The sequence below is a fragment of the Asparagus officinalis genome, chromosome 1 (genome assembly GCF_001876935.1).
Source record: "Asparagus officinalis chromosome 1, Aspof.V1, whole genome shotgun sequence".
NCBI classification, from domain to species: domain Eukaryota; kingdom Viridiplantae; phylum Streptophyta; class Magnoliopsida; order Asparagales; family Asparagaceae; genus Asparagus; species Asparagus officinalis.
Window position 1 is genome coordinate 58,760,864 of NC_033794.1, and position 26,603 is coordinate 58,787,466.

General features: G+C 36.1%; 1 protein-coding gene across 1 annotated transcript; it reads right to left on the bottom strand.

Annotated features, from left to right (window-relative positions):
- On the bottom strand, positions 1,658-26,175 carry LOC109834752. The gene is made up of 2 exons (XM_020402775.1): positions 26,050-26,175; positions 1,658-2,534 (listed from the first exon to the last, which is right to left on the bottom strand). Exons 1-2 carry the CDS (start codon positions 26,173-26,175, stop codon positions 1,875-1,877), a joined length of 786 nt encoding a protein of 261 aa, XP_020258364.1. The 3' UTR covers positions 1,658-1,874.

Here is a 26,603-nt window from a genome sequence, read left to right on the forward strand (position 1 = left end):
TTGGACGTATGTACTACTATATTCCTAATCCGTCCGAGAAGGACAGATCCAATAATTACGAATTAATGTACCAATTTTTTATTCGTATAATATAAAATAAACGCTTATTTTCGGGAGAAAACTTCGTCTCCTACCCAAATCTGAGTCGTATATCATATATTATAAGTCCAAAGAATTGGATGTAATTATTAGACGGAAGTCTAGTGTTAACGTTATTTTTTTATTCACTTAAATTGGATTATAACACATTATAAAAAATTATAATGTGTTATATATCACTCTATTTTTTCAAAAAATTTATTTCACATATTTTCACATCACAAACTTAAATAATCACACCTACTTATAGCACGAATGAAACTTAATTGAGTTAGGGTTTATAAGTGTTTAAAAAAAATATGATTACTAGTGTTGTTCAAATGAATTAACATGTAATTAGGGTTTTCATAATTGAGTTAGGATTTTAACATATTTTTAATTGAGTTAGGGTTTTCATAATTGAACTCGTTTATTTTTTTATCATAAATTAGGGTTTTTAAACTAAATTCAACAATAAATAATAATAAAATTAAAAATTATAAAGCTCAGTAGAAAAATCATATCTTTTAAGCAGATGAAACAACGAACACGCCGGTGGTCACGGTTGGCCTGCTAGAAAAGCGGGGAAGAGAGGGAAGCGGAGAGGGGGGCTGCGTAAGCGAAGGGGAGGGGCGGGGGGAGGGGAGGGGGGGAGGGGGGCTACCAAGCGAGGGGGACGGGGGTCGGGAGGGCCGGGGCGTCGGACGGGAAGGGGGGTCGGGAGGGCTCGGCAGGGTCCAGGAAGGGGAAGGGGGGGATCGGGATAGGGGGACGAGGGAGAGTGAGAGAGAAGGAGGGGGGAGTAAGAGAAGAGAGAGGGGGGGTGGCTGGTCTAGGGCATTAAGTTGTCCTAGGCAACCTAGACGGATTTTTCCGTCTAGGTTACTGTCAACCTAGATGAAAATCCATCTAGGTTGTGATTCCGTCTAGTTTGTCAAACTAGACGAAATTTTCAATCTAGTTTGATCCAATCCAGACGGATCAAACTAGATGGAAATTTCCCGTCTAGTTTTATATAACCTAGACGAAAATTTTTTCCGTCTAGGTTGTTCCGTCTAGATTGGTTGTTTTTCTACTAGTGTGTACTTCAGAGTCCATCGAACTTTTCTAGGGTTAACATACGTTTTGTGACTTTTAATGAAGCATGCAGATTCTAGCTATTTTCCGGCTTTTACTCACAAGGGACATCCAGATAACAAGCGTACGCACCAATGTAAACCACAACATGGATGGAATTCCCTTTCAAGATTGATCCCCCGATCATACACCTCCAGATATCCCTGCATCAGCGTAACTAAAAATTGTCACCTCACGGCTGGCGTCGTAGTGACGAGCATGGAAAGAAACCGCTTTCCTGCACCGTACTATGATATGCAGGACTCTCCAAAATCCTAGGTATGGTGTGTGTTCATACTATACATTTTCTATGTAGTTTTTCAATTGAGATTTCTACCTTCAAAGCAAGCACCAACTTGAATGGCGAAGGTTCTTTGGAAAGGACCGAGCCTCGAACAATGACTCATCTAAGGCTGCGGGCAGATAGATCATCGAAGCGTACTCAACTGTAAAGAGAAACAACTTCAGAAAAATGCCTCCTATTAAGTATCGTGGAGTTTAACAAACCAATTTACTGGCTAGTTCGCATTCAATGAAGCTTACAGATTTTGATATCCAATTCCGAAACAATAGCATGGGTGATGCAAACAAATTTAAAAACAAACGAAATCACCGCAGAGCTGCATGATGCAACTAAATCGTAACCCAGTTCAATCGACACCAAAATGCTCATCTCGAAGTCAAGAAACGAACAGGAGGCCGAATCGAAAAAGCCCAACGTTCCCCATCATCAAAAGCCCCTGGACAAAAACAGCCCACCAGGCAAGAAACAGAGCACAGCCCTTCACAGCATCCGAGCAATCGTCATCGAAACTCAAAACGCCGCCGAAGAGGTTACCTCGTACAAGCGCAATTCCGATCAGGACCATCACCATGAGCGGCGGCCCCAAGAACTGCACCGTCGCCGTGCAAACGTAGTGGTTGTGCAAGAACACCTTCGCCCGTGCGTAATCCAAGTCTGGTGCCCTCGCAGAGTGCAACCTCTGATACCAGCACAGAACGGCCTCATTCAAGTACATTTGCAGGTTGGGTCTCAGCGCAAGAACCTGGAGGGCCGCAGAGACCAACAAGACCCCAACCCTGTGACTCCGGATCCCCGATAAGGCCAGACCCGACCCAACAGGGTTGAACCAGAGCAGCGGACGCCGTGGCGTGAAGCACGGCGGAGAGGTAGAGAGGACCGCGGCCGAGGGGGTGGAGAGACGACGGCGAGGTTCCACGTGAGCTGAGTCGTGCCGAGCAAAGGATGCGGCGATCGGGCGGCGCTGAGAGAAGAACAAAACACATGCGACTATTCCGGCGAGCACTGGGAACGGCGCCGGAACGACAAGACAGCCCAGCTGAATACAATACACCGTTCGGGAAAGAGAAGGAGCAGGAGGGAAGCACGAAGGGCAGGCGAGGCCGTGGAGAGCAAAATGGGAGATGGGCGTAGCTGTTTATTTGAAGCGAAGAGGAGGTAAAGGAGAGCGAGGAGAGAGGATAGAGAGAAGGAAGAGAGGGAATAGGAGAGTGCGTAACGGGGGGAGGAGGAGGGAGAGGTTAGAGAGGGAAAGAGAGGATAGGAGCAGGAGAGGAGACAGAGGAAAGAAAGGGCGGGAGAGGAGGAGAGAGTGAGAGAGGCGGAGCCCGGAGGAGCTGGCCTTGACCGTCGAAAGGAAGCATGGCGCTGGGTTTGGATTCTTGGATTTGTAACGGAGCCTGCTTGGACGCGCTGGGCGCGTGGCGACGGAGAGAGGAGGAGGGAGGTATCGGGTGAATGTAGCTGTGGAAGAGTGGAGAGGAGCGAGAGGAGTGAGGTAGTACGGTACCGCCGAGGGAGAGGACGGATATTAAAGAGTGTAGAGGAAGGAGGGATTGACGGGAAGACAGAGAACGAGGGCATTTTTTTTTGGGGGGGGGATTTGGGAGGGGGGTGGGGCTAACTGGGTTGAAGGCGGTTTGGATTTCAGATCCAGGGATTTCGGGGAAGAAACGGGGACTTTGTTTTGTTGTTGTCAGGGGTTAGCCCTGGATTTTTTGGGCTAAAAATACCAAATTAGCTAGCGTAAAGTGACACCTCTGTGCCAGTTTAGCATATGAATTAACACCGACGACAATTTAGCCAATAACATGATTTTAACAATGTCAAATTGGTATTTCCGACGCCGGAGCTCAATCTAACTGCTAATTTTATCACGTGAGCGCACGTTAACGTGTCTAAATGAAACGAAAAAATGACTTTGCTTAGCTTTGATGACATGGAAGTTATTTAGGTAGGACAAAAACGTCTCTAATTAGGTCAAAGAGGGAAAAAGTAGCAGAGACAGATGGAGGAAGAGCAAAGCCGGCCCAAGCTTTTTTGAGGCCCTGTGCGAAATCACCGAAATGATAAAATGATGCCATCTTCTATATAAATGTTGAACTATAAACGATAGCATTATTGGTGTGTTTCCTAGTTAATAGGGAATAGTTAATTGGGAATTAATGAGTTCAAATTGAATATCCTAAACTTTAGGAGACAAATGAGCAACTAATCATAATTGTAGTACTAATTGGTGTATATTTCCGGTAAAATGTAAATCAGATGGGTCATGGATGCTAGGCAGTTAGGCTTAGGCAATGGACATAAATTATTATTTAATTTAGTGGGTTAGTATTAGATTATTAGGCCCTTTTTTAAACAAACAAAAGACTTATTGGAAAGAATTAAGAAATATACTATGGGCATTTTTAAAAATTTGGGGCCCCCTTTGAAATGGGGCCCTGTGCGGTCGCCCCCCCCTACCCCCCCCCCCCCCCCCCTCTTGGGCCGGGCCTGAGGACAGAGGTGGGAGGGACAATTACCCAAATCTAAATCATAATTATGCTTAATCGACACTGAGAAAGGGAAATAGAAGGAAAGAGAGGAACCAAATTTGTACCAGAGATTCGCTGCGGGCTCAAATCTTTTCGTGTAGGAGAGTTAAGACTTGAATGTTGATTTATTTTTGTGGTCTCCAGAGGTTAGTAAAAATTCTTAAATTTAGAGTTTAATTTGGTTTTATTACGAATTTGATGGGTAATGAAGACACTAAATTGGAAGTTAGGGTTTAATCTATTGACAATTTAGTTGCATGCAATATTTGTGAAAGTTATGATTTTTTTACTGGATTTGGGGATAGTGTTTGCTTGAGTTTGGCATGGGGTGTTAAAAATTGCATGAATTTTAAAATCTTCTTTTTAATTTACGCAGATGGGTGAGACTATTATGGTCAAGTTTAGGTACGGGGTCAGTTATTATTTGGTAGTGGGGGTTCAGTTGAATATGTTGGAGGAGGCTTTACTTTGCAATTCATTGATGAAAATGCAATAACTTTACCTCTACTTAGACGATGTGTGGAAAGTTATGGCTATTCCAATGTGCTTTACATGTATTATTCCTTATCATGAATGTGGGGTTTGATTAAATTAAGGTTTGAATTTGAATTGGCTGAAATGCCTAGAAAAGCTCGTAAAGACAAAGTGGTTGAGATATTTGTTGATCACTTTGTTGATATACCAATATATGTGGACAATTCAATGGAGGGTAAAGGGGGGAGGAGTAAAATTCCTAATCTAGAAAATCCTAATCTCATTCACAGCACTACCAAAAAGTATAAGAAAGTTGCTAGTAGTAAAAAATTAACACACAAGAGGAGAATTCCTAACCCAGAAAATCCTATTCCCATAAATCCTAATCCAATTTCTAGCCCACCAAATTGTCAAATGACAATCCAATCTCCTAGTCCTTTACATGAAAACCCATGGAGAACTCCACCAAATAATAATCAACGAAGTCCAATAATTGAAAACCTCTCTCCCAGGCCACATAATGATAACAAACTTGCATCATCTGGTGAAAGTGATGATTCTGTTGAGGATGAAACATATAAAATGGACCAGCTAAGCTTGTGGATGATGATGAGTTTGATGATTTGGGGTTGGTTGATGATTTCATAGTCCAAGGGGAGATGAATGAAAGGATAAATAGGACTGCATCAATTACTTAACCTTATGTTAGCCTGTTTGGTGGAAAATTCGTAGTAAAAGAAATGAAAAAAAAAATTATTTATATTCTCTCGATCTTAATTACAATTGGATTCCAATTACAAAAGAGAGGAGAATGATCTGGATTCTCCCCTTTGTTTAATTATGGGTTCTTCACGGTAGCGATGGAGTGCCTCCCTTGAATGCTCACGTTGAGTTTGCTCTACGTTGACGATCTGAACGTCTTGATTGGCTGGAACGGTACCTCCTCCTCACGATTTGACGCTGTGGAGAACTTGCAAAGCAAGTTTTAGAACTCTTGATGAGTTGATAACTCTGAACGAGTTTGAAACTCTATGAAAGAGTTGATTTAACCAAAAATCGGTTTAACAAGCCAAGGCCGAAGGCTCCAAGGAACTTTGTCGCTGTAGGAAGCTCCGGCAATTCCCCTAAAAAGTCAGCTGAAGATCTTTTCTTTGCTGCCCAAAAAGAAGGATCAATCCCAGAGCCAAAAAACCCTCCAACTCCATTGAGTTTCCCACTATTTATAGGGGATTAAGGGGTATAACCGCCCCCTTAATTCACTCCTAAGTGGGGCTGAATGGGATGTAACCGCCCCCCTTAAACAGCTCCCCAAATTGTGGGGAGAACGGTTTTAAAACCGTCCAATTCGTGCTTTGAACGAGTCAAATGCTGAAAAATAGCGTACAGGGCCCGAACTCTGCGTTTTAGACTAAAAACGGAGAGTTGGGCCTATGTTGGTGGCTGAACGCACAGGTCGCGCTGCGTTGTAAATCTAAAATGCAGAGTTGGGACACAGAGATGAACTCCTCGTTTTGGATCTGAGGCGCGGAGTTGGGCTCTGCATGAACTCTGTGTTTTGGACCTGAGACGCAGAGTTAGACTCTGCATGAACTCTGTGTTTCTAAGTCCACGAACTCTGCGTCTGGACTTGAATGCTGGGGATGACCCTTGTGTTTTGACTCTGGAACATGGGTATGACCTCTGTGTTTTGATGGTATAACACAGGGATGACCTCTGCATTTTGATGGTGAAACGCAGTGATGACCTCTGTGTTTTGATGTGAAGAGACCATCAATTTGTGGTCTCTTTTGCTGGAGTGTTGCAAAGACCGTCATCTTGGAATCTTCGTCTTGGCTCCTTTGAAATATGAGAGTCATCAGATTGTAACTCCTGATGTTGATTGTGAAGGCTGTTGATTAGAGTTTTCATCAAATATTGTGAAGGTTGTCAGATTGTAACCTTCAGCAATCTACGTGAAAATCTTCAAATTGTAGCCTTTTGGAAGCCGTCGAATTGCAACTTCCATCATCAGTGTTTGATGGGGGATCAGGTATCTATTGTGATTTTTAGACAACCTACATAGCCCTCATGAAAAAGCTAATGATAATGAAGCTACACAAGGAAAGGTGGGTGAAAAGGATGGAAATGTTAGCGACAACTCAACTGCATCCACGGATGAAGAAGCACAAGAGGCTTTGAATAGTGACAATGATGAGTTACATGAAATAAGGCATAGAATTAAAGAACTTTTTGAAATTACCCTAGAAGGGGGTGAATAGGATAATGTGCTAATCTAATCCTATTTTAATGCCAATTTAAATCTTATTAACAATTTATTCTTGCAAGTATGATATACAACTAGTTATGAGCAAGAATATGCAATATAAACAAAGGGCGATATAAACATAAACTAAAATACAAATGAGATAGTAAGAAAATAATCAACACAAACACACAAAGATGATCACGAAGTTTGGTCCTTCCGACCTACGTCTCCGCTGCCCACTTCTGGGGAGAATCCACTATCACAACGGGTTTTCAACATTCACACAAAATGTTTAAACCTCACAATCGGTTTTCTAGCTTACTAAAAACTTTCACAATCTCACACACTTGTAATCACACTATACACGCTTTAAGTGTTGGCCTAGCCTATGTCGCCTTCCTCAAGTGCTCGGATTTACAACCTCTCCCTAGGCTTTGCTACCGACGTCACTCCTCTTAGAATCGACTCCATCTGTCACCACACACTCCTCTCGGTGTACAAGTGTATTACAAAGTGTATCTCACAAATAAGCACAATAACAAATGTTTGTTCTCTAAACAAGGTGAGAACTCAATTAAGCTCACACTCAATATTACACTCTCACAACCCCAATATACTATGTATGAAATACTTAAGCTCAAGTAGGTGTTTGTGAACAATGGGAAATATCAAACCTAAACTCAATGTAAATTCTGAAAACACCCTAAAGGGGGGGGGGGGTGTGAATAGGGTCAATGCTAATCTAATTCGATTTGATACAAATTAAAACTTATTAATAAGTTATCCTAGCAAATAAGATATGCAATGAAGCAAGGATATATATTCAAAGGGCAAAATAAACAAGAAATAATATAAACAAATAGTGGACACAAAGAGAAAATAAACACAATAATATGATCACGGAGTTCGGTCCTTCCGACCTACATCTCCGCTCCCCTCTTCCGGGGAGAATCCACTATCACGACACACCCGGTTTGAAAGCCAAAACTTTTCTACACACTCGGTTTTCTATTTTACCAAAAAAAAGAACGACGGATTTTCCGTTGCTAATTGTCCGTCGCTGACTTTTAGCAACGGAAAATCCGTCGCTAAAAGTAATTTTAGCTACCCTCAATGTACGGACGGTATTTTGGCGACGGGATTTTATTTTTTCCGTCGCTAAAAGTTTTAGCGACGGATTTTCAACTTTTAGCGACGGATTTGTCCGTCGCTAAAAGTCATGTTTCTAGTAGTGGTTCTTCACGGTAGCGATGGAGTGCCTCCCTCGAATGCTCACGTCGAGTTTGCTCTACGTTGACGATCTAAACGTCTTGATTCGCTGGAACGGTACCTCCTCCTCACGATTTGACGCTGTGGAGAACTTGCAAAGCAAGTTTTAGAACTCTTAATGAGTTGATAACTCTGAACGAGTTTGAAACTCTATGAAAGAGTTGATTTAACCAAAAATCGGTTTAACAAGCCAAGGCCGAAGGCTCCAAGGAACTTTGTCGCTGCAGGAAGCTCCGGCAATTCCCCTAAAAAGTCAGCTGAAGATCTCTTCTTTGCTGCCCAAAAAGAAGGATCAATCCCAGAGCCAAAAAAAACCCTCCAACTCCATTGAGTTTCCCACTATTTATAGGGGATTAAGGGGTATAACCGCCCCATTAATTCACTCCTAAGTGGGGCTGAATGGGATGTAACCGCCCCCCTTAAACAGCTCCCCAAATTGTGGGGAGAACGGTTTTAAAACCGTCCAATTCGTGCTTTGAACGAGTCAAATGCTAAAAAATAGCGTACAGGGCCCGAACTCTGCGTTTTAGACTAAAAACGGAGAGTTGGGCCTATGTTGGTGGCTGAACGCACAGGTCGCGCTGCGTTGTAAATCTAAAATGCAGAGTTGGGATACAGAGATGAACTCCTCGTTTTGGACCTGAGGCGCGGAGTTAGGCTCTGCATGAACTCTGTGTTTTGGACCAGAGACGCAGAGTTAGACTCTGCATGAACTCTGCGTTTCTAAGTCCACGAACTCTGCGTCTGGACTTGAATGCTGGGGATGACCCTTGTGTTTTGACTCTGGAGTTTCTAAGTCCACGAACTCTGCGTCTGGACTTGAATGCTGGGGATGACCCTTGTGTTTTGACTCTGGAACATGGGTATGACCTCTGTGTTTTGATGGTATAACACAGGGATGACCTCTGCATTTTGATGATGAAACGCAGTGATGACCTCTGTGTTTTGATGTGAAGAGACCATCAATTTGTGATCTCTTTTGCTGGAGCGTTGCAAAGACCGTCATCTTGGAATCTTCGTCTTGGCTCCTTTGAAATATGAGAGTCATCAGATTGTAACTCTTGATGTTGATTGTGAAGGCTGTTGATTAGAGTTTTCATCAAATATTGTGAAGGTCGTCAGATTGTAACCTTCACCAATCTACGTGAAAGTCTTCAAATTGTAGCCTTTTGGAAGCCGTCGAATTGCAACTTCCATCATCAGTGTTTGATGGGGGATCAGGTATCTATTGTGATTTTTAGACAACCTACATAGCCCTCATGAAAAAGCTAATGATAATGAAGCTACACAAGGAAAGGTGGGTGAAAAGGATGGAAATGTTAGCGACAACTCAACTGCATCCATGAATGAAGAAGCACAAGAGGCTTTGAATAGTGACAATGATGAGTTACATGAAATAAGGCATAGAATTAAAGAACTTTTTGAAATTACCCTAGAAGGGGGTGAATAGGATAATGTGCTAATCTAATCCCATTTTAATGCTAATTTAAATCTTATTAACAATTTATTCTTGCAAGTATGATATACAACTAGTTATGAGCAAGAATATGCAATATAAACAAAGGGCGATATAAACATAAACTAAAATACAAATGAGATAGTAAGCAAATAATCAACACAAACACACAAAGATGATCACGACGTTTGGTCCTTCCGACCTACGTCTCCGCTGCCCACTTCTGGGGAGAATCCACTATCACAACGGGTTTTCAATATTCACCCAAAACGTTTAAACCTCACAATCGGTTTTCCAGCTTACTGAAAACTTTCACAATCTCACACACTTGTAATCACACTATACACGCTTTAAGTGTTGGCCTAGCCTATGCCTCCTTCCTCAAGTGCTCAGATTTACAACATCTCCCTAGGCTTTACTACCGACGTCACTCCTCTTAGAATCGACCCCATCTGTCACCACACACTCCTCTCGGTGTACAAGTGTATTACAAAGTGTATCTCACAAATAAGCACAATAACAAATGTTTGTTCTCTAAATAAGGTGAGAACTCAATTAAGCTCACACTCAATATTACACTCTCACAACCCCAATATACTATGTATGAAATACTTAAGCTCAAGTGTGTGTATGTGTAAATAATGAGCAATATCAAAACTAAACTCAATGTAAATTCTAGCTAAATAAAATGAATAAATAATTAAAACTTACTAACAAATATATCCTAGCAAGAGAGATATTCTATTGAATTAAAGCAAGGATATATATTCAAAGGGCAAAATAAACAAGAAATAATATAAACAAATAGTGGACACAAAGAGCAAATCAAACGCAATAATATGATCACGGAGTTCGGTCCTTCCGACCTACGTCTCCGCTCCCCTCTTCCGGGGAGAATCCATTATCACGACACACCCGGTTTGAAAGCCAAAACTTTTCTACACACTCGGTTTTCTATTTTACCAAAAACTCTACAAGTCACTCACAATGTATATACACAAACTACAACCTTAAGTGTTGGTCCTCACGTATCGCCTCTCTCAAGTGTTCGGCTTTACTACCACTCACTAGACTTTACTATTGGCGCCACTCCTCTTGGTATCGACTACGTCCTTACCACACACTCCTCTTGGTTTAAATGTGTATTACAAAGTGATACTCACAAATAAAGCTCAATTACAATGATTTATTCTCTAACAATGAATGAGAACACTATGAATCTCACTCTCACTAAATCACTCATCACTACCCAACAATTTATTGTATGAATAATATTAAAAGCTCAATTGAGGTGTCAGTGATAAATGAGAATAATAAAATTCTAACTCAAATAAAACTAGCTAAGATATGAATATAAAAATCAAATAATAAACAAGCTAGATAAAAAGAGTTAGAAATCTTCTCTATAAATACAAGGAACTATAAATATGATGATGAAGATAAACTCCTTAGTTGAAATCAAAAGCTTCCTCCTTGTGAAAAACTCTTCTTTTAAAACAAAACTTAAAACAATGCTTAAACACAAACTAAACTCTTTCAAAAACTTGATTAAACAATTTTCTTAATTTTCTCAGAAGTTAAGAGGGTATGGAGTATATATAGGCTCATGAAACAAACCCCAAAACCAAGAAGAAACCCAAGAAAAAGACAAGAAAAATGGATACTTGAAAATCTAGAAAACTAGCCGTTGGTAAGCTTATCAGTCGAGTGATGAGCTGTCTGTTATAGATAATTTCCAGCTCATCAGTCGACTGACTAGATCATCAGTCGACTGATGAGGTCATCAGTCGACTGGTCAGTCGACCAAATAAGAAACATAAATTTTTTATAATTCTGACAGGTTTCATTAGTCGATTGATCTCATGCATCAGTCGACTGATAACAGTTTTTCAGCCAGTTTTAAAATTAAAAATGAATTTCAAAGACCTTTTAAAAATAGTAAATAATTTTAAAAATTATGAAACTTTGGGAAAAGTTTATAAACATGAATATGAACATGTTACAAAAAGAAATTTTGAAATTACACTTACCATTTGTAAAATATCATCATTTTTGCAAAGTGTACATAATACATGTTTTTTATGAATCTTGAAAATGAAGGTTGACATGTGAGAACATGTGAAAACTTTATGAAATGTTTTTATAAACGTTATAAAACATTAATGTAATATAAAACATGAATGTAATGTAAACAAGATTAATAAACCAATATTACATTGTTTTCTCAAATAAACTCATTTTGTAATAAAGTCAAAATTGTGTGTGTATATATATATTGAGCTTGAAATATATTCACACAATATACGTTACAAAACTACTAATATACCCAAGTGATTGCACACATAGCTTGATCTTAAATCTTTAACTTTGATATGAATGGATTTTCATCATAGATGGATATCATAAGTGATTGCACACATAGCTTGATCTTGAATCTTTAACTCTGATATGAATGGTTCTTCATCATACATGGATATACTGTAAAAAAAACAAGCCACAACCACTAGGAAACAAATTAGCTATAAATTGTTTGGCAAATCATCATCAAAATAAAAGGGCCAACAAATTCTAGCTAAACAAAATGAATAAATAACAAATAAATGTATGAAACTAGAAATTGAGTTTAGAGGAATCTTCTCTGAAAAACAAGAGAGGGAGATGGATGAAATTGAAGCTCAAAAAATTGAAAGAAGAAAGTGGAGAATTGAATTTGTATTATTCTCTCAACAGACTCAGAAAAAGAAATAATTATAATTCTCTCGATGTAATATCTCTCTAACGGACTTAGAAAAAGAAATTATAATTTTTTTGATCGGTTTTCCTATTTACAAAAGAGAGAAAGATAGACGAAGATCTTTCTTTTTGTTTAACCTGGGTTCTTCTTGGTGTCGATGGAATGCCTCCCTCGAATGCTTGCGTTGAGTTTGCTTTTCGTTGATGATCCGAACGCTTCACCTCATAGAACGTTATCTTCGCCTCTTGACTCTAAGTCTTGGACGAACTTGCGTGTCAAGTCCGTAACTCTTAACGAGTTACGAAACTCTAAGCGAGTTATAACTCTATGGAAGAATTTATTGATTTAACCGAAAATTGGTCTGTAAGCTAAGGTTGATAAAAGCTTTAAGAACAACTCCAATGGTCTGAAGATTGCCGACATCCTTCTTCTGCCAAGAAGTCTTGTGCTGATCTCCAAAAGATTGATCTGAAAAGATCTTGAACTCAGTTGAGTTTCTAGTATTTTTAGGGGGATTTTTGGTGTAACCGCCCCCTTAATCCGATCCTTAATAGGGATTTATGGGGGTGAAACCACCCCCATAAATCTCTCCTTAATGAGGGTTTATGGGGTGTAACTGCTTCCATAAATATCTCCTTAATGTGGGTTTATGGGGGTGTAACCGCCCACATTAAGTGGAAAAACAATTTTGAAACCGTTTAGGTTCTATTTGAACAAGTCAAACATGTTAGACCCTAGAGGGGGGTGATTAGGGTATTATGCTAATCTAATCTGATTTTATACCAATTAAAACTAATTAATAAGTTATCCTAACATGTATGAAATACAACAAGATACATGAGCTAGGATAGGCAATCTGAACTAATGAATATATCCTAGCAATGAGATATTACAAATATATGAGCAAGGATATATAAACAACACAAGGGTAAATAATGTAAACAAAGAAGTGAACAAACTAACTAATGAGACAATGACGATATGAGCAATGAGCACAAATATAAATGAATGCCAAAGCACACACAAACACAATCAAATAATCACGAAGTTCGGACCTTCCGTCCTACGTCTCCGCTCCCCACTCCCGGGGAGAAATCTACTATCACAACCGAGTTTTCTACGTTTACCCGAATAACGTTTACACCTCACAATTTTATTCACGGAGTTCGGTCTCCACGACCTACGTCTCCGCTCCTCACCTCGAGGAGATCTTCACTACACACTCTGTTTTCTAGCTAATCGAAAACTTTACAATCTCACAATATAATAATAAATGATTTGTTCTCTATAATAGATGAGAACTCAATGTAGGCTCACACTCAATTGTTACAACACTCACCAACCCAATTATACTATGTATGAAAATACAATAAGCTCAATGTGGGTGTGTATAAACAATGAGTGAAATTAAATCAACTAAACTCAAATATAAATACTAGCTTAATAGAATGATAATCAAACAATATAAAAGTAAAGCTAGATTGAGTTTAGAAAACTTCTCCAATAAATGACAAGAGTAAGAGAGAGATGATTTGAAGCTCAAACACCAAGTGATGATCTCTTCTAGCTCTTGTGAAATTGATTTCACAAAATTAAACTCTCAATTGCTTAAAATCTTTTAAAACAAACTTAAACCAAACATAAACTCTTATTTAAAACTTTCTTAAACTTGTTTAAAACACTCTCATTGTTATTTAAAATAGTTATGGCAAAGGGGTATATATAGGCTTGAAGAAAACAACTCAAAAAACCAGAAAACCCCACTAAAAACAAAAATCAGCAAGTTACTGTTACTGTGCAATGATAACTTTGACGGTCGACCGTGACGGTCGACCGTGAGAAGTAAAACTGCAAAACTGCTCACTGGACTGCTGACGGTCGACCGTGGTGGTCGACCGCACTGTAGCACGGTTGACCTTGGCGGTCGACCGCACTTTTCCAGATTTTGACAGATGCTAAAATTTTACATATCTGACTTTGTAAAATCAATTAAAAATTGTAAATCAACTTCAAAAATCATGAAATTTTGAGAGAAGGTTCTAGACATAAAGATGAACATGTTAGATAAAGAATTTCTGAAATATCACTACCCAGTTGAGAGAAATAATTGTTTGAACACAAATATATAGTTTCTGGAAAAAAAACTGCTGAAAACACGTTTATGTAAATTCAATTGAAAATAACAAAACAACTCCAAAATTAGTACACGTTTATGTAAATTCAATTGAAAATAACAAAACAACTCCAAAATTAGTAAAACTTGGGGAAATGTTTGTATATATGCAAAACAACTCCAAAATTAGTAAAACTTGGGGAAATGTTTGTATATATGATGATAAACATGTAAACAAAAAAATTTTCAAATCTCATATCCCAATTATAAAAACGCATCTATTTTGCAAAAACATGCATGAACATGTGCACGAACATGAGCTTATTAAAAACTTGATTTTGTAAATTCAAATAGACATAAAAAATTAATTCCAAAATTGATAAAAAATTATAAAACATTTATAAACATGAAATTGAACATGTTAGAAAAAAAAATTCTCAAATTAAATTTTCCATTTGTGAAAACTCATGTATTTTGCAAGTGTGTCCAAAACATAAAAATATGATATACATAAAATTTGATGTTTTGACATAAACAATATTTTAAAACCCTATGAAATGATTTTATAGACTTAATAAAATATGTATACAATGATTGTTAAGTCCATAAACCAAAACGTGTGTATATATATAACTATATATATAAAAACCAAATATGTGTGTGTATATATGATTGAGTTTAAAGTACTAACACACATAATATAAAACCTAAACTAAATATACCCAAGCTTGATTGATCTTCGATGTAGCTCAACTTGGTGCACTTACGGGTGAAGCTAGAACTTGGATCTTCAATTTGAATTGCATAGGCTTCACTCCATAATTCCGTCAACCTCCATTGGATATGATCGTGAATGCGTAATTCTATCCATCCTCCAACATGTTGTTTGTCTACAATAAATAGATAAGCACAAACACTAGACAAACAACATTAGTGGTAAATTATTTATTAAACATCATCAAAACAAAGAGGCCAACAATCTCTCCCTTTTTGATGATGATAAACAATTTACAAAAAGGATATATGCATGAAAGGAAGTTAATATGTAAATTAGAATTTATTATGCATATAAACAAAAAAGAATATACTCACAATATTTCTCCCCCTTTGACAACATCAAAAAGGGGACAAAGGGATGAAGAGAGCGAAAGCTCCCCCTATCAATATGCATGGGTGAGTATAAGAACAATAATAGAATAGGGAAGACTCCTCTATTAAAATGCCATATGGAGTGTATGCAATAAAGATCATGGCATAACATGTGAGCAAGCAAAAATTTGCTAAACAACTCACATGCAAAAGAACAATAAGAACACATGTGTATATATAACATCATGAAGGGTGTTACAAAGATTTTAAGATGTATATATACAAACCAAACATTTATCATATTTGCCCCAAAGAGATGAAATGAGGATCCAAAAAAGGCATCATTAAAAAAATGTTTATGAAGGAGGATCCATGAAGGAAAATAATTTGCTTATATGTAGGGGGATAAGGAAACAAAATCAAGAATGAATATTTTCAAAATAAATCATAACAATGTATGGATTTATGAAATCAAAAGAAGAAGAACATAAGAATCATGCAAAAAGTTTTCAAATGGAAACAAATCAACCAAAAGAAATCATAAATCAAAGTTTATATCCAAAAACGATGTTTGATCAAATAAAAATTTTTTGAAGAACTTGATCAAACCACTTATAGAATACATTATAAACATATTTGAAATTTGACTCATCTATTTGTGCTTATATAATGAATTCAAAGGAACAAATCACAAAAATTTTGACAAAAGAGATGCAAGAGATGCCATAATATATCAAGCTGTTAAGCTTGTTTCAACCCATATAAGGACTATTAGTACCCGGTAAACAAGATTTGGGAATAAACACCCAATAAATCTGGGGGGTTATAAACACAAACCTCTCATCAAAACAAAACTAATAATCATGAAAACAAAAGAGTATGACCAATAAGAAGAATTGTTTTCATGTTCAAAAGTTTAAAGTATAATTTTCAAAACCAAGAAAAGAAAAAAGAAAAACACTAAAATACTTGGTTTTAAAAATCAAATTTGTTTTGGTACCCAAGAATTCTTGGTACCAATATATTTAGGGACATGATCTCTATCTTTTAAGCTCGAAGCCCTAGGGTTATGAACCTGTTTGAGCACATGTTGTGTACTAACACGGTCAAAATAAAAATTACTCAAATGACCCTTCCGATTGCAATAAGTACAATAGAAAGGAAACATTTGCTTATGTTGACCAAACGGTTGTGCACAGGACTCATTTGCAAAAATAGATTGTTCTTTAAAATTATTTTATAAATGGGAAACTCTCTTCAAATCAAAACAAAACTTGGTCAAATGACCAAATCTACCACAATGATCACACTTAAACTTTTGTGGTCTTTTAAAATCATTTGGCAAAAGTGAAGTCTTTTTCAAAGCATAGCAAAATTTTGCCAAATGGCCAAAACGTCCACAAATATCATATTTAAACACATGAGCATGATTATGATGAACTTTATGAGTGTGTGCATGTACATGTGTATGTGATGAAGAAACTTGATGAGATACACAATGAGCTTTAGCATTCTTATATTTGTGTGCATCACAGCAAAATTTAGATAAATGGCCTTTACGACCACAAATGGAGCACTTGTAAACTTTGCTATATATGTGTGCATAATGAGTGGATGATTTTGCAATAGACTTGGTACACATATCCACAAGCTTCTTGTGGTTGTTAATGCATATAGTTAGAGTTGAATCTAAAGAGGAAATACGGTTTTTTAACATTGTTCAACTCATCATTAGGCATATTAGCATTAACTTTAGAAGTAGAACATAAATAATAATTTATAAAAGAAGCAGTATCATTTTTTATGTTCTCTACTTCTAACATGGAATTATCTTTTTCATGAGTTAAACTAGCAATATTTGAAGTTAAAGAAACATGATCTAATTTTAATTTTTCATTATTTTCTTTAAAGATCACATTTTCATTAGAAATAGTTTCAAACTTAGATGCTAACAACTCATGATCGGATTTCAAATCTTCTTGTTTGCTTTGTAAATCAATAAAATATTTATGTAATTTGTTATAGGTATGTAATAATTTTTCACTAACACAAACAAGTTCATCACTAGATAAATTATTAGTGGATTCGAACTCGCAAACCTCACTAGGGCTATCGCCTAGTGCTCGTATGCATGATGCTCCAATGGAACTTGAAGAGGAAGCCTTCAAAGCTTGTTGGATCACCTCCAAATCCCCTTGATGTGCTTCAATAAGTTTCCATAAGGTGTAAGCACTATTAAAATGAACAAACTTGTTAGGTATAGATGAATCAAGAGCATTTAGCAAATATTCTAACAAAATATTGTTCATTGTAAACATGCGATGATCATTTTTATTTTACTTGGATTTCTCTGAAGTGGGCACAATATAATCATCATCTATAATTTTCCATAAATCAAAATATTTAGATTGAACAAAGAGTTTAAATCTAACAGACCATTGGGCATAGGGGAAATTATCTAAATGAGAAGCAACATTAATGGCATAACCTAAACAAGATGCACCGTGTATATCCATAATGTATATATGTGCAAGCAAGATAACAACAAAATCACAAAACTAGATTAGCACAAAAATACGATAACTTGGATCTTTAACTCAAGGCGATTAGTCCTTAAATCAAAGAGAACCAAGCTCTGATACCAATTGTTAGACCCTAAAGGGGGGGTGATTAGGGTCTTATGCTAATCTAATCCGATTTTATGCTAATTAAAACTAATTAATAAGTTATCCTAGCAGGTATGAAATACAACAAGATACATGAGCTAGGATAAACAATATGAACTAATGATTATATCCTAGCAATGAGATATTACAAATATATGAGCAAGAATATATAAACAACACAAGGATAAATAATGTAAATAAAGAAGTGGACAAACTAACTAATGAGACAATGACGATATGAGCAATAAGCACAAATATAAATGAACACCAAATCACACACAAACATAATCAAATGATCACGGAGTTCGGACCTTCCGTCCTACGTCTCCGCTCCCCACTCTCGGGGAGAAATCCACTATCACAACCGGGTTTTTTACGTTTACCCGAATAACGTTTACACCTCATAATTTCATTCACGGAGTTCGGTCCTCACAACCTACGTCTCTGCTCCTCACCTCGAGGAGATCTCCACTACACACTCGGTTTTCTAGCTAACCAAAAACTTTACAATCTCACAATATAATAAATGATTTGTTCTCTACAATAGATAAGAACTCAATGTAGACTCATACTCAATTATTACAATACTCTCCAACCTAATTATACTATGTATGAAAATACAATAAGCTCAATGTGGGTGTGTGTAAGCAATGAGTGAAATTAAATCAACTAAACTCAAATATAAATACTAGCTTAATAGAATGATAATCAAACAATATAAAAATAAAGTTAGATTGAGTTTAGAAAACTTCTCCAATAAATGACAAGAGTGAGAGAGAGATAATTTGATGCTCAAACACCAAGTGATGATCTCTTCTAGCTCTTGTGAAATTGATTTCACAAAATTAAACTCTCAATTGCTTAAAAGCTTTTAAAACAAACTTAAACCAAACATAAACCCTTGTTTAAAACTTTTTTAAACTTGTTTAAAACACTCTTATTATTATCTAAAATAGTTAAGACAAAGGGGTATATATAGGCTTGAAGAAAACAACTCAAAAAACCTCTAAAACCCACTAAAAAACAAAAATCAGCAAGTTACCGTTAATGTGCAACGGTAACTTCGGCGGTCGACCGTGACGGTCGACCGTGACGGTCGACCACGAGAAGTAAAATTGCAAAACTGCTTTCTGGACTGCTGACGGTTGACCGTGGTGGTCAACCACACTGTAGCACGGTCGACCGTGACGGTCGACCACACTTTTCCAGATTTTGACAAATGCTAAAATTTTACGTATCTGAATTTGTAAAATCAATTAAAAATAGTAAATCAACTCCAAAAATCATGAAATTTTGAGGGAAGGTTCTAGACATATATATGAACATGTTAAGAAATAATTTCTAAAATATAGCTTCCCAGTTGAGAGAAATAATTTTTTGAACACAGATATACAGTTTTTGAAAAAAACTGCTGAAAACACATTTATGTAAATTCAATTGAAAATAACAAAACAACTCCAAAATTAGTAAAACTTGAGTAAATGTTTGTATATATGATGATAAACATGTAAACAAGAAAAGTTTCAAATCTTATTTCCCAATTATGAAAACGCATCTGTTTTGCAAAAACATGCACGAACATGAGCTTATTAAAAACTTAATTTTGTAAATTCAAATAAATATTACAAATTAATTCCAAAATTGATAAAACTTTAGAAAACATTTATAAATATAAAATTGAACATGTTAGAAAAAGAATTTCTCAAATTAAATTTTCCATTTGTGAAAAGTCATGTATTTTGCAAGTGTGTCCAAAACATGAAAATGTGATATACATAAAATTTGATGTTTTGACATAAACAATATTTTGAAACCCTATGAAATAATTTTATAGACTTAATGAAATATGTATATAATGATTGTTAAGTCCATAAACCAAAACTTGTGTATATATATATATATATATATCAACCAAATATGTGTGTGTGTATATGATTGAGCTTAAAGTACTAACACACATAATATAAAACCTAAACTAAATATACCCCAGCTTGATTGATCTTCGATGTAGCTTAAGTTGGTACACTTGCGGATGAAGCTAGAACTTGGATCTTCAATTTGAATTGCATAGGCTTCACTCCACAATTCCGCCAACCTCCATTGAATATGATCGTGAATACGCAATTCCATCTATCCTCCAACATGTTGTTTGTCTATAATAAATAGATAAGCACAAATACTAGATAAATAACATTAGTGATAAATTGTTTGTTAAACATCATCAAAACAAAGAGAGCAACAAAACGTAGGTCCTGCGTTGGTGGGTGTGAATTCTGCATTCGAACGCAGCAGTTGGAAGTTGCGTTTGCAGCGCTTGGAGGCTACGTTTGCAGTGCTTGGAAGCTGCTTTAGAAGCTAGATCTAAGCTGTGTTTGCAGCCGAACATGAGCTGCGTTTGCAGCTGATTTTTAGCTACGTTGCTTTGACTCTAGAACGTGACCATTTGGTTTTATTTCTGGGATGCAGAGATGAGTTCTGCGTCTTGGACTGAAGAGATCGTTGACTTGTAATCTCTTTTGTAAGAGCATTACAAAGATTGTCATTCTGTAATCTTTACTTTAGCTCAAAATGTGAGAGTCATCATATTATAACTCTCGCTATTGATTGTGACGACTGTTGAATCAGAGCTTTCATCGGTTGTCGTGAAGGTCGCCAAATTATAAAATTTCTCGATCTACATAAAAATTTTCTAATTGTAACCTTTATTTGTTGATGTGAAAGTTATTTAATTGTAACTTTCATCATTAGTGTTTGATGGGGATCGGGTATCTGCAGTAATTTTTAGACAGCCTACACAATAAAATTAATCTCCTCTTCTTCTTGTGAAACTTTCTTCACAAAACACTTGTGAAAACACACTTAGACAAACTTTAAACACCATTTAAACTTGTTTAAAAAATTTCTTAGTTTTTGAAAATAGTTGTGGCAAAGGGGTATATATAGGGTGTAAGGAACCAGCCCAAGAAACCAACAAAAACCAATAAAAATATTAAAAATACAAAACCTAGAAACTAGTCATTATTGTGCAATGGCTACATTATTAGTCAACTTATGACAGGTATGAGTCTACTGATGTCTGCATGGGTCGACTCATAGAATTATCAGTCGACTCGGTAGACGAAAAACACAAACTGCTCAACACTTTATCAGTCGACTTGCAACTGTAGTGAGTCGACTGATGTCTACATGGGTCGACTCATTGAATTGTCAGTCAACTCAGCAGATAAAAAACACCATTGCATAACACTTTATGAGTCGACTCAACACTGTAGCAAGTCGACTCAAACATGCACAAAGCGTGATTTGAACAAAAAATCTGATTTTTAAACCCCTTTTAAAAATAGCAAATAAATTCCAAAAATTGTAAAACTTTGGAAAATATTTATAAACATGATAATGAACATCTTACAAAAAGAATTTTAAAATTGCACTTTCTAATTTTGAAAACTTGTCATTTTGCAAACTAGGTCAAAATACAAAATGTCAAAATACTTGTTTTGATATTTTGACTTAAACCAAAGTTTTGAAACCTCTTGTTTGGATTTATAGACTAAATAAAAGATATACAATAGTATAAACAAGTCTTTAATCTATAAACATGTTATTTTGCAAAGTTACAAAAAACATGAACTCTCAAAAATAGGAAACATGATTTTATTGAATTGTTAAAGCTTGATATTGATGAAATCATTATAAGCATGTATAAACATGAAATAATTTGTGTAAATATAACTATATTCATTTGTTTCATATTATATGGCTAAACACATTATTTTCAAAACAAAATCGATAAATAGGAAACTAGTATATATATATATATATATATATATTATATATATATATATAACTATTAGTTTCATATTTATATTATTTAAGATTAAAAATGAAAACAATGAAAATGAAAGCAATGTGTGTGTATAGTTTGAGCTCTAAGTATCAACACTTAAAGTATAAACTTATACTACTATACCCAAGCTATAGATCTTCAATAAGCTTGATCTTGAATCTTTGACTTGAATTGTGCATAGCTTCACTCCGGTATTACGCCAACCTCTAAATATGATCGTGTAAGCGCAATCCAACCAACCTCCAACTATGTAGTTTGTCTAGAATACCTAATAGGAAAATACAAACATTAGACAAACGATATTAGGGATTGTTTGTAAATCATCAAAACAATATTAGAAATGTAGGTTCATAAACATGAGACCTAACACTTTTGAATGTAGTTAAGGGTAAAATTACAGTTGGTTCTGGTGCAAAGTTATCAAATGATGATGATGATCCTCACTTAAATTATGAAATACACTCTGCAAGCATATATACAAATGATGCAACTAATACTCTTTCACTCCCTACTAAACCCCAACCTAATGTTGTGCATGAAACTGAACCCTAACCTAATGAAGCTTTTGCTACTTCTAATGTTACCTCACCACATAGAAGGGACAAGGGACTAAACTTTAAAGGACCAAGAGTCAAAGGAATTATTCTATTAAAAAATAAATGGCTACCAGCTTGGACATCTTATGAGGTGGGATATCATTCTGAAGAAAGATGAAGTGATGGTGAGGAAGCACAGAACTATTCTAATGTTGAAGGACATATTTCAAAATAGAAAAGAAAAAGGATGGAGAAGGTAAATTATAAAATTTTCACTAAAGTTAATGACATGGGGGCAATTTATTTTGAGGGAGGACCGAAGTTTACTTCTAGGGAGATTCTTAAAGAGGATGTTCTAAATTACTCCATTTAGAGACATTTTGACTTCGTTTATGGGAAAAATGATAAGAAACAAATCAATGTCTCATGTTCAATATGTCATTGGTAGTTTAATGCAGGTCCAAGTGGGGATGATGATGGTTCTTAACAAATAAAAAACATACATTCTCACCACACATGTAGTAGAACTTTCAATAACAGGTTAATTACAGAGGTGTGGTTAGCCATGAGTATCTTTATAAGATATTGAGGAATCTAAAGTACAAGCCAAGAGATATGAAAGATGACATGTATACAAATTATAAAATCAATGTGTCTTTAAGAAAATATCAAAGAGCCAAAGATAAGGCCTCAAATGTTGTGAAAGGTTTAATGAAGAAGCAATATGGTTTGCTGAAACCATACATGACTAAGTTGTGTAGGTCCAATGAGAACACACATGTGTATTGAAGGTTATAAATGCAGTTGAGGATCAACCAGCAACATTTTTGAGGTTCTATATATCTTTTAACATTATGAAAACAGGATTTGCTAAATGTAGAAGAATTTTTGGTGGTTGCTTCCTTAAATATGCATGTGGTGGGACAACTTTTGTGTGCTATTGGGAAGGATGGAAATAATCAAATGTGGCCTATTGAATGGGTAGTCATAGAGGGAGAGATAAAAGCAACTTGGCTTTGGTTTTTCAGAGTGTTGACCATTGATTTACATATAGGTAGTGGTGGAGACTGGACCATCATATCTGATCAACAGAAGGTAATGTAGTTATGAGTAATTCTTATTTGAATGTATGTTACTTGTATCTATTTAATTGCGTCATCTTATATTTGAGCTTTTTGTAGGGTTTGGTTCCTGCTATACATGAGATTTGGCCAGATATTGAACACAGACAATGTGCTAGGCACATTTTCTCAAACTAGAGAAAAATTTACACTGGAAGAGCACTCCAAAGGTAACTTTGGACTTGTGTGAAAGTTACTACCATGGGGGAGTTTGCATGTAAAACTAAGAAGCTAAAAGATATGTCAGCTCAAGCATATGAGGATTTCATGCAAAGAGATCCAAACACATTTTGTAAGTCACACTTGAAAACTCATAGCAAATGTGACTCAGTGGACAATAACATGGAAAAAACCTTCAATTCTTTCATTTTACTTTCATGAAAGAAACCAATCATTTTAGTGTTTGAAGATATTAGACTGGCTTTGATGGATAGAACGTAAAAGAAATTTAAACTTCTAGATAAATTCAGTGGTCATGGAATAACACCAAGGATAGAAAAGAAACTACAAGAGGAATATAATGAGCAAACATTATGTCAAGTTTATTGAAATGGTGGAAATGATCAAGAGGCATGATTTGAAGTCAGACATAGAGGGTTTAGTCATTATGTTAATTTAGCAAATATGACTTACCCTTGTAGAGTATGGGATTTGACAGGAATCTCATGTGCTCATGCCATTGCTGCAATCCTCTTTATGAGAAGGAAGGTTGAGGACTATGTATCCGACTATTATATAGGAAAGACACTTACATGATGTGTTATTATAAATTGTTGAATCATGTTGAGGGTAGCAATTTTTGGGACATGGAAGGAGAGAGTATGGTTTTGCCACCTAATATTGTCAAGAAGAAGCTAGGTAGGCCAAAAATTGCTACGATGAGGGACTCTGATGAACCAATAAGAAGAATCAACAAGGCTTCAAGAGCAAGAGTACTTACAAAGTGCTCTAATTGTGAAGAAAGATAACACACTAGAAAGAATTACCCACATCCAAAATAGACTACTCACCAAGGAAGACTATTTGGTTTATTTCTACTTCTATGTATTGAGTTGAATGGTATTCACTACACAAATATATTCTTTTCTCTTGAAATGTAGTTACCGCAATCTCAAGCAAATGATTAAGGTTCAACTAGCAATGTCAGATCAATAAGCCAAACAAGAAATAAGGGTGGCAAACTAAGAGGATAGAAGAATAACATAAGTCAATCACAAGATTAATTAACCAAAATCAATGTCAATATACCAGCTTCAACAATAGTAGAGAAAAGGGCCATGAGAACCAACACTAGAATAGAAGCAAGGGCACAATTAGCTCTAGAAACTAATGCTAAAGGGTGTAGGATCTGATCTAATACAAGAGTAGGATATGCGGAAGCATACACTAAACACTAGAGGGTGGTGATTAGTGTTATTTAAAAAATTATGCAAAGTAGATTATAAATTACAGGAAAGATAGCAACAATCACAGAAAATCACAATCATAAACACAAGCATGTATACTGGTTCCACCTCCCCGGTGCACATCCAGTCCCCAAGCAAATCCCGCTTGAGATTTCCACTGTGATTTTTAAACATTACAAAGTCAAAAGCAAACATGACCAATTTGTAAGACCATGCAAATTGCAACCCTAATTGACAAGACCATGCCAATTGCACACCGATCTCTAGACCAAGAGATCAACCCTCTCAAAATCGAGAGAAACCTTCATTGTAGCAAGAATACAAATCCAATCCTATAAGCCTTGATGTGGATGTGAATGTGTAACAGTGGCTTATGAATCTTTTTGACTCTCTGAATATTGTCTAAACAATCTCAAAAAATGATGGAAACAAAGGCTATATCTTAAAACTCTCTTTTTCTGAAACTTAGAACTGAAAACTGGAAACTTGAGAGTTACAAGTGCAAATGATCATTATTTGTTTTCTGACATTTTTACCTATTTATAGCCTTTGAAAAGTCATATTTTAAACCAAAATAACACCTCAAAACGGCTATAAACAATCATATATTCAAAATTTGTAACAGTCAAAAAACTGCCTTTGTAGTTGACTATAACTCTTAGTAGTCGACTACTTTGTCTATTAGTCGACTACTCTGTAATTGATAGAAAGTCTAGAATTCTGATCCAAATCTTATTGGTCGACTATAATGTCTAGTAGTCGACTAGTCTGTAATAACATAGAAACTTATATTATGTTTGTGTCTTTTATAGTCGCCTATTCATGCTATTAGTCTACTATTAAGGGGTAGATATGAGCTATATGATATGAGCTATATGATATGTTTGTGTCTTTTAAGTCTCATTTTATACTTACTTTGGATAAGGAACATTTTAAATTTCTTGAGAGAGCATCAATGTCTTCATCATCTTCATCTGATTCATCACTGTCGTAAGATGCATTTAAAGCAATGATTTTCTTCTCTGATTGTTCTCTCTCTCCCTTATATCTTGAAGTTGTACTTCATATGCCATTAAATTCCCAACAAGATCTTCTAGGGTAAGTGTTGAGAGGTCATTGGCTTCTTCAATTTCGGTCGTCTTTTTCTCCCATTCTGGTGTAAGTGCTCGAAGAGTTTTTCTCACCATCTCTAATTGTGTGTATTCTTTTCCAAAACCAATTAGAGAGTTGGTGATGTCGGTGAATCTTGTGATTATTTTAGTGATCGTCTCATGTTCTTTAATTTTGAATAACTCAAACATATGCACAAGAACAGATATTTTAGATTTTTTAACTTTATTTGTACCTTCGTGTGTTACCTCTAATGTATGCCAAATTTGATGGGCTGAATTACAAGTAGACACGCGATTGAACTCATTCTTGTCCAAGGCACAAAATAGTGTATTCATCGCCTTAGAGTCCAGATTTACATTAGTCCTTTGAACAACCGTCCATTCGGTGTAAGGAGTGGTAGGATTTGTAAATTCCATCTCTATAATGTTCCATAGATTGTAGCCAAGAGATTGGAGGTAGATCTTCATCCGACACTTCCAATAGTTGTGGTTTGTGTCGTTAA

What these genes read in the sequence shown, in the direction of transcription:
- LOC109834752 (XM_020402775.1), bottom strand. Translation starts at nt 26,175, where the DNA reads ATGGTGAGAAAAACTCTTCGAGCACTTACACCAGAATGGGAGAAAAAG. An exon ending in GGAATTTAATGGCATATGAA is followed by an intron (nt 2,535 to 26,049) that starts GTACAACTTCAA and finishes TATTGTATTCAG; the next exon opens with CTGGGCTGTCTTGTCGTTCC.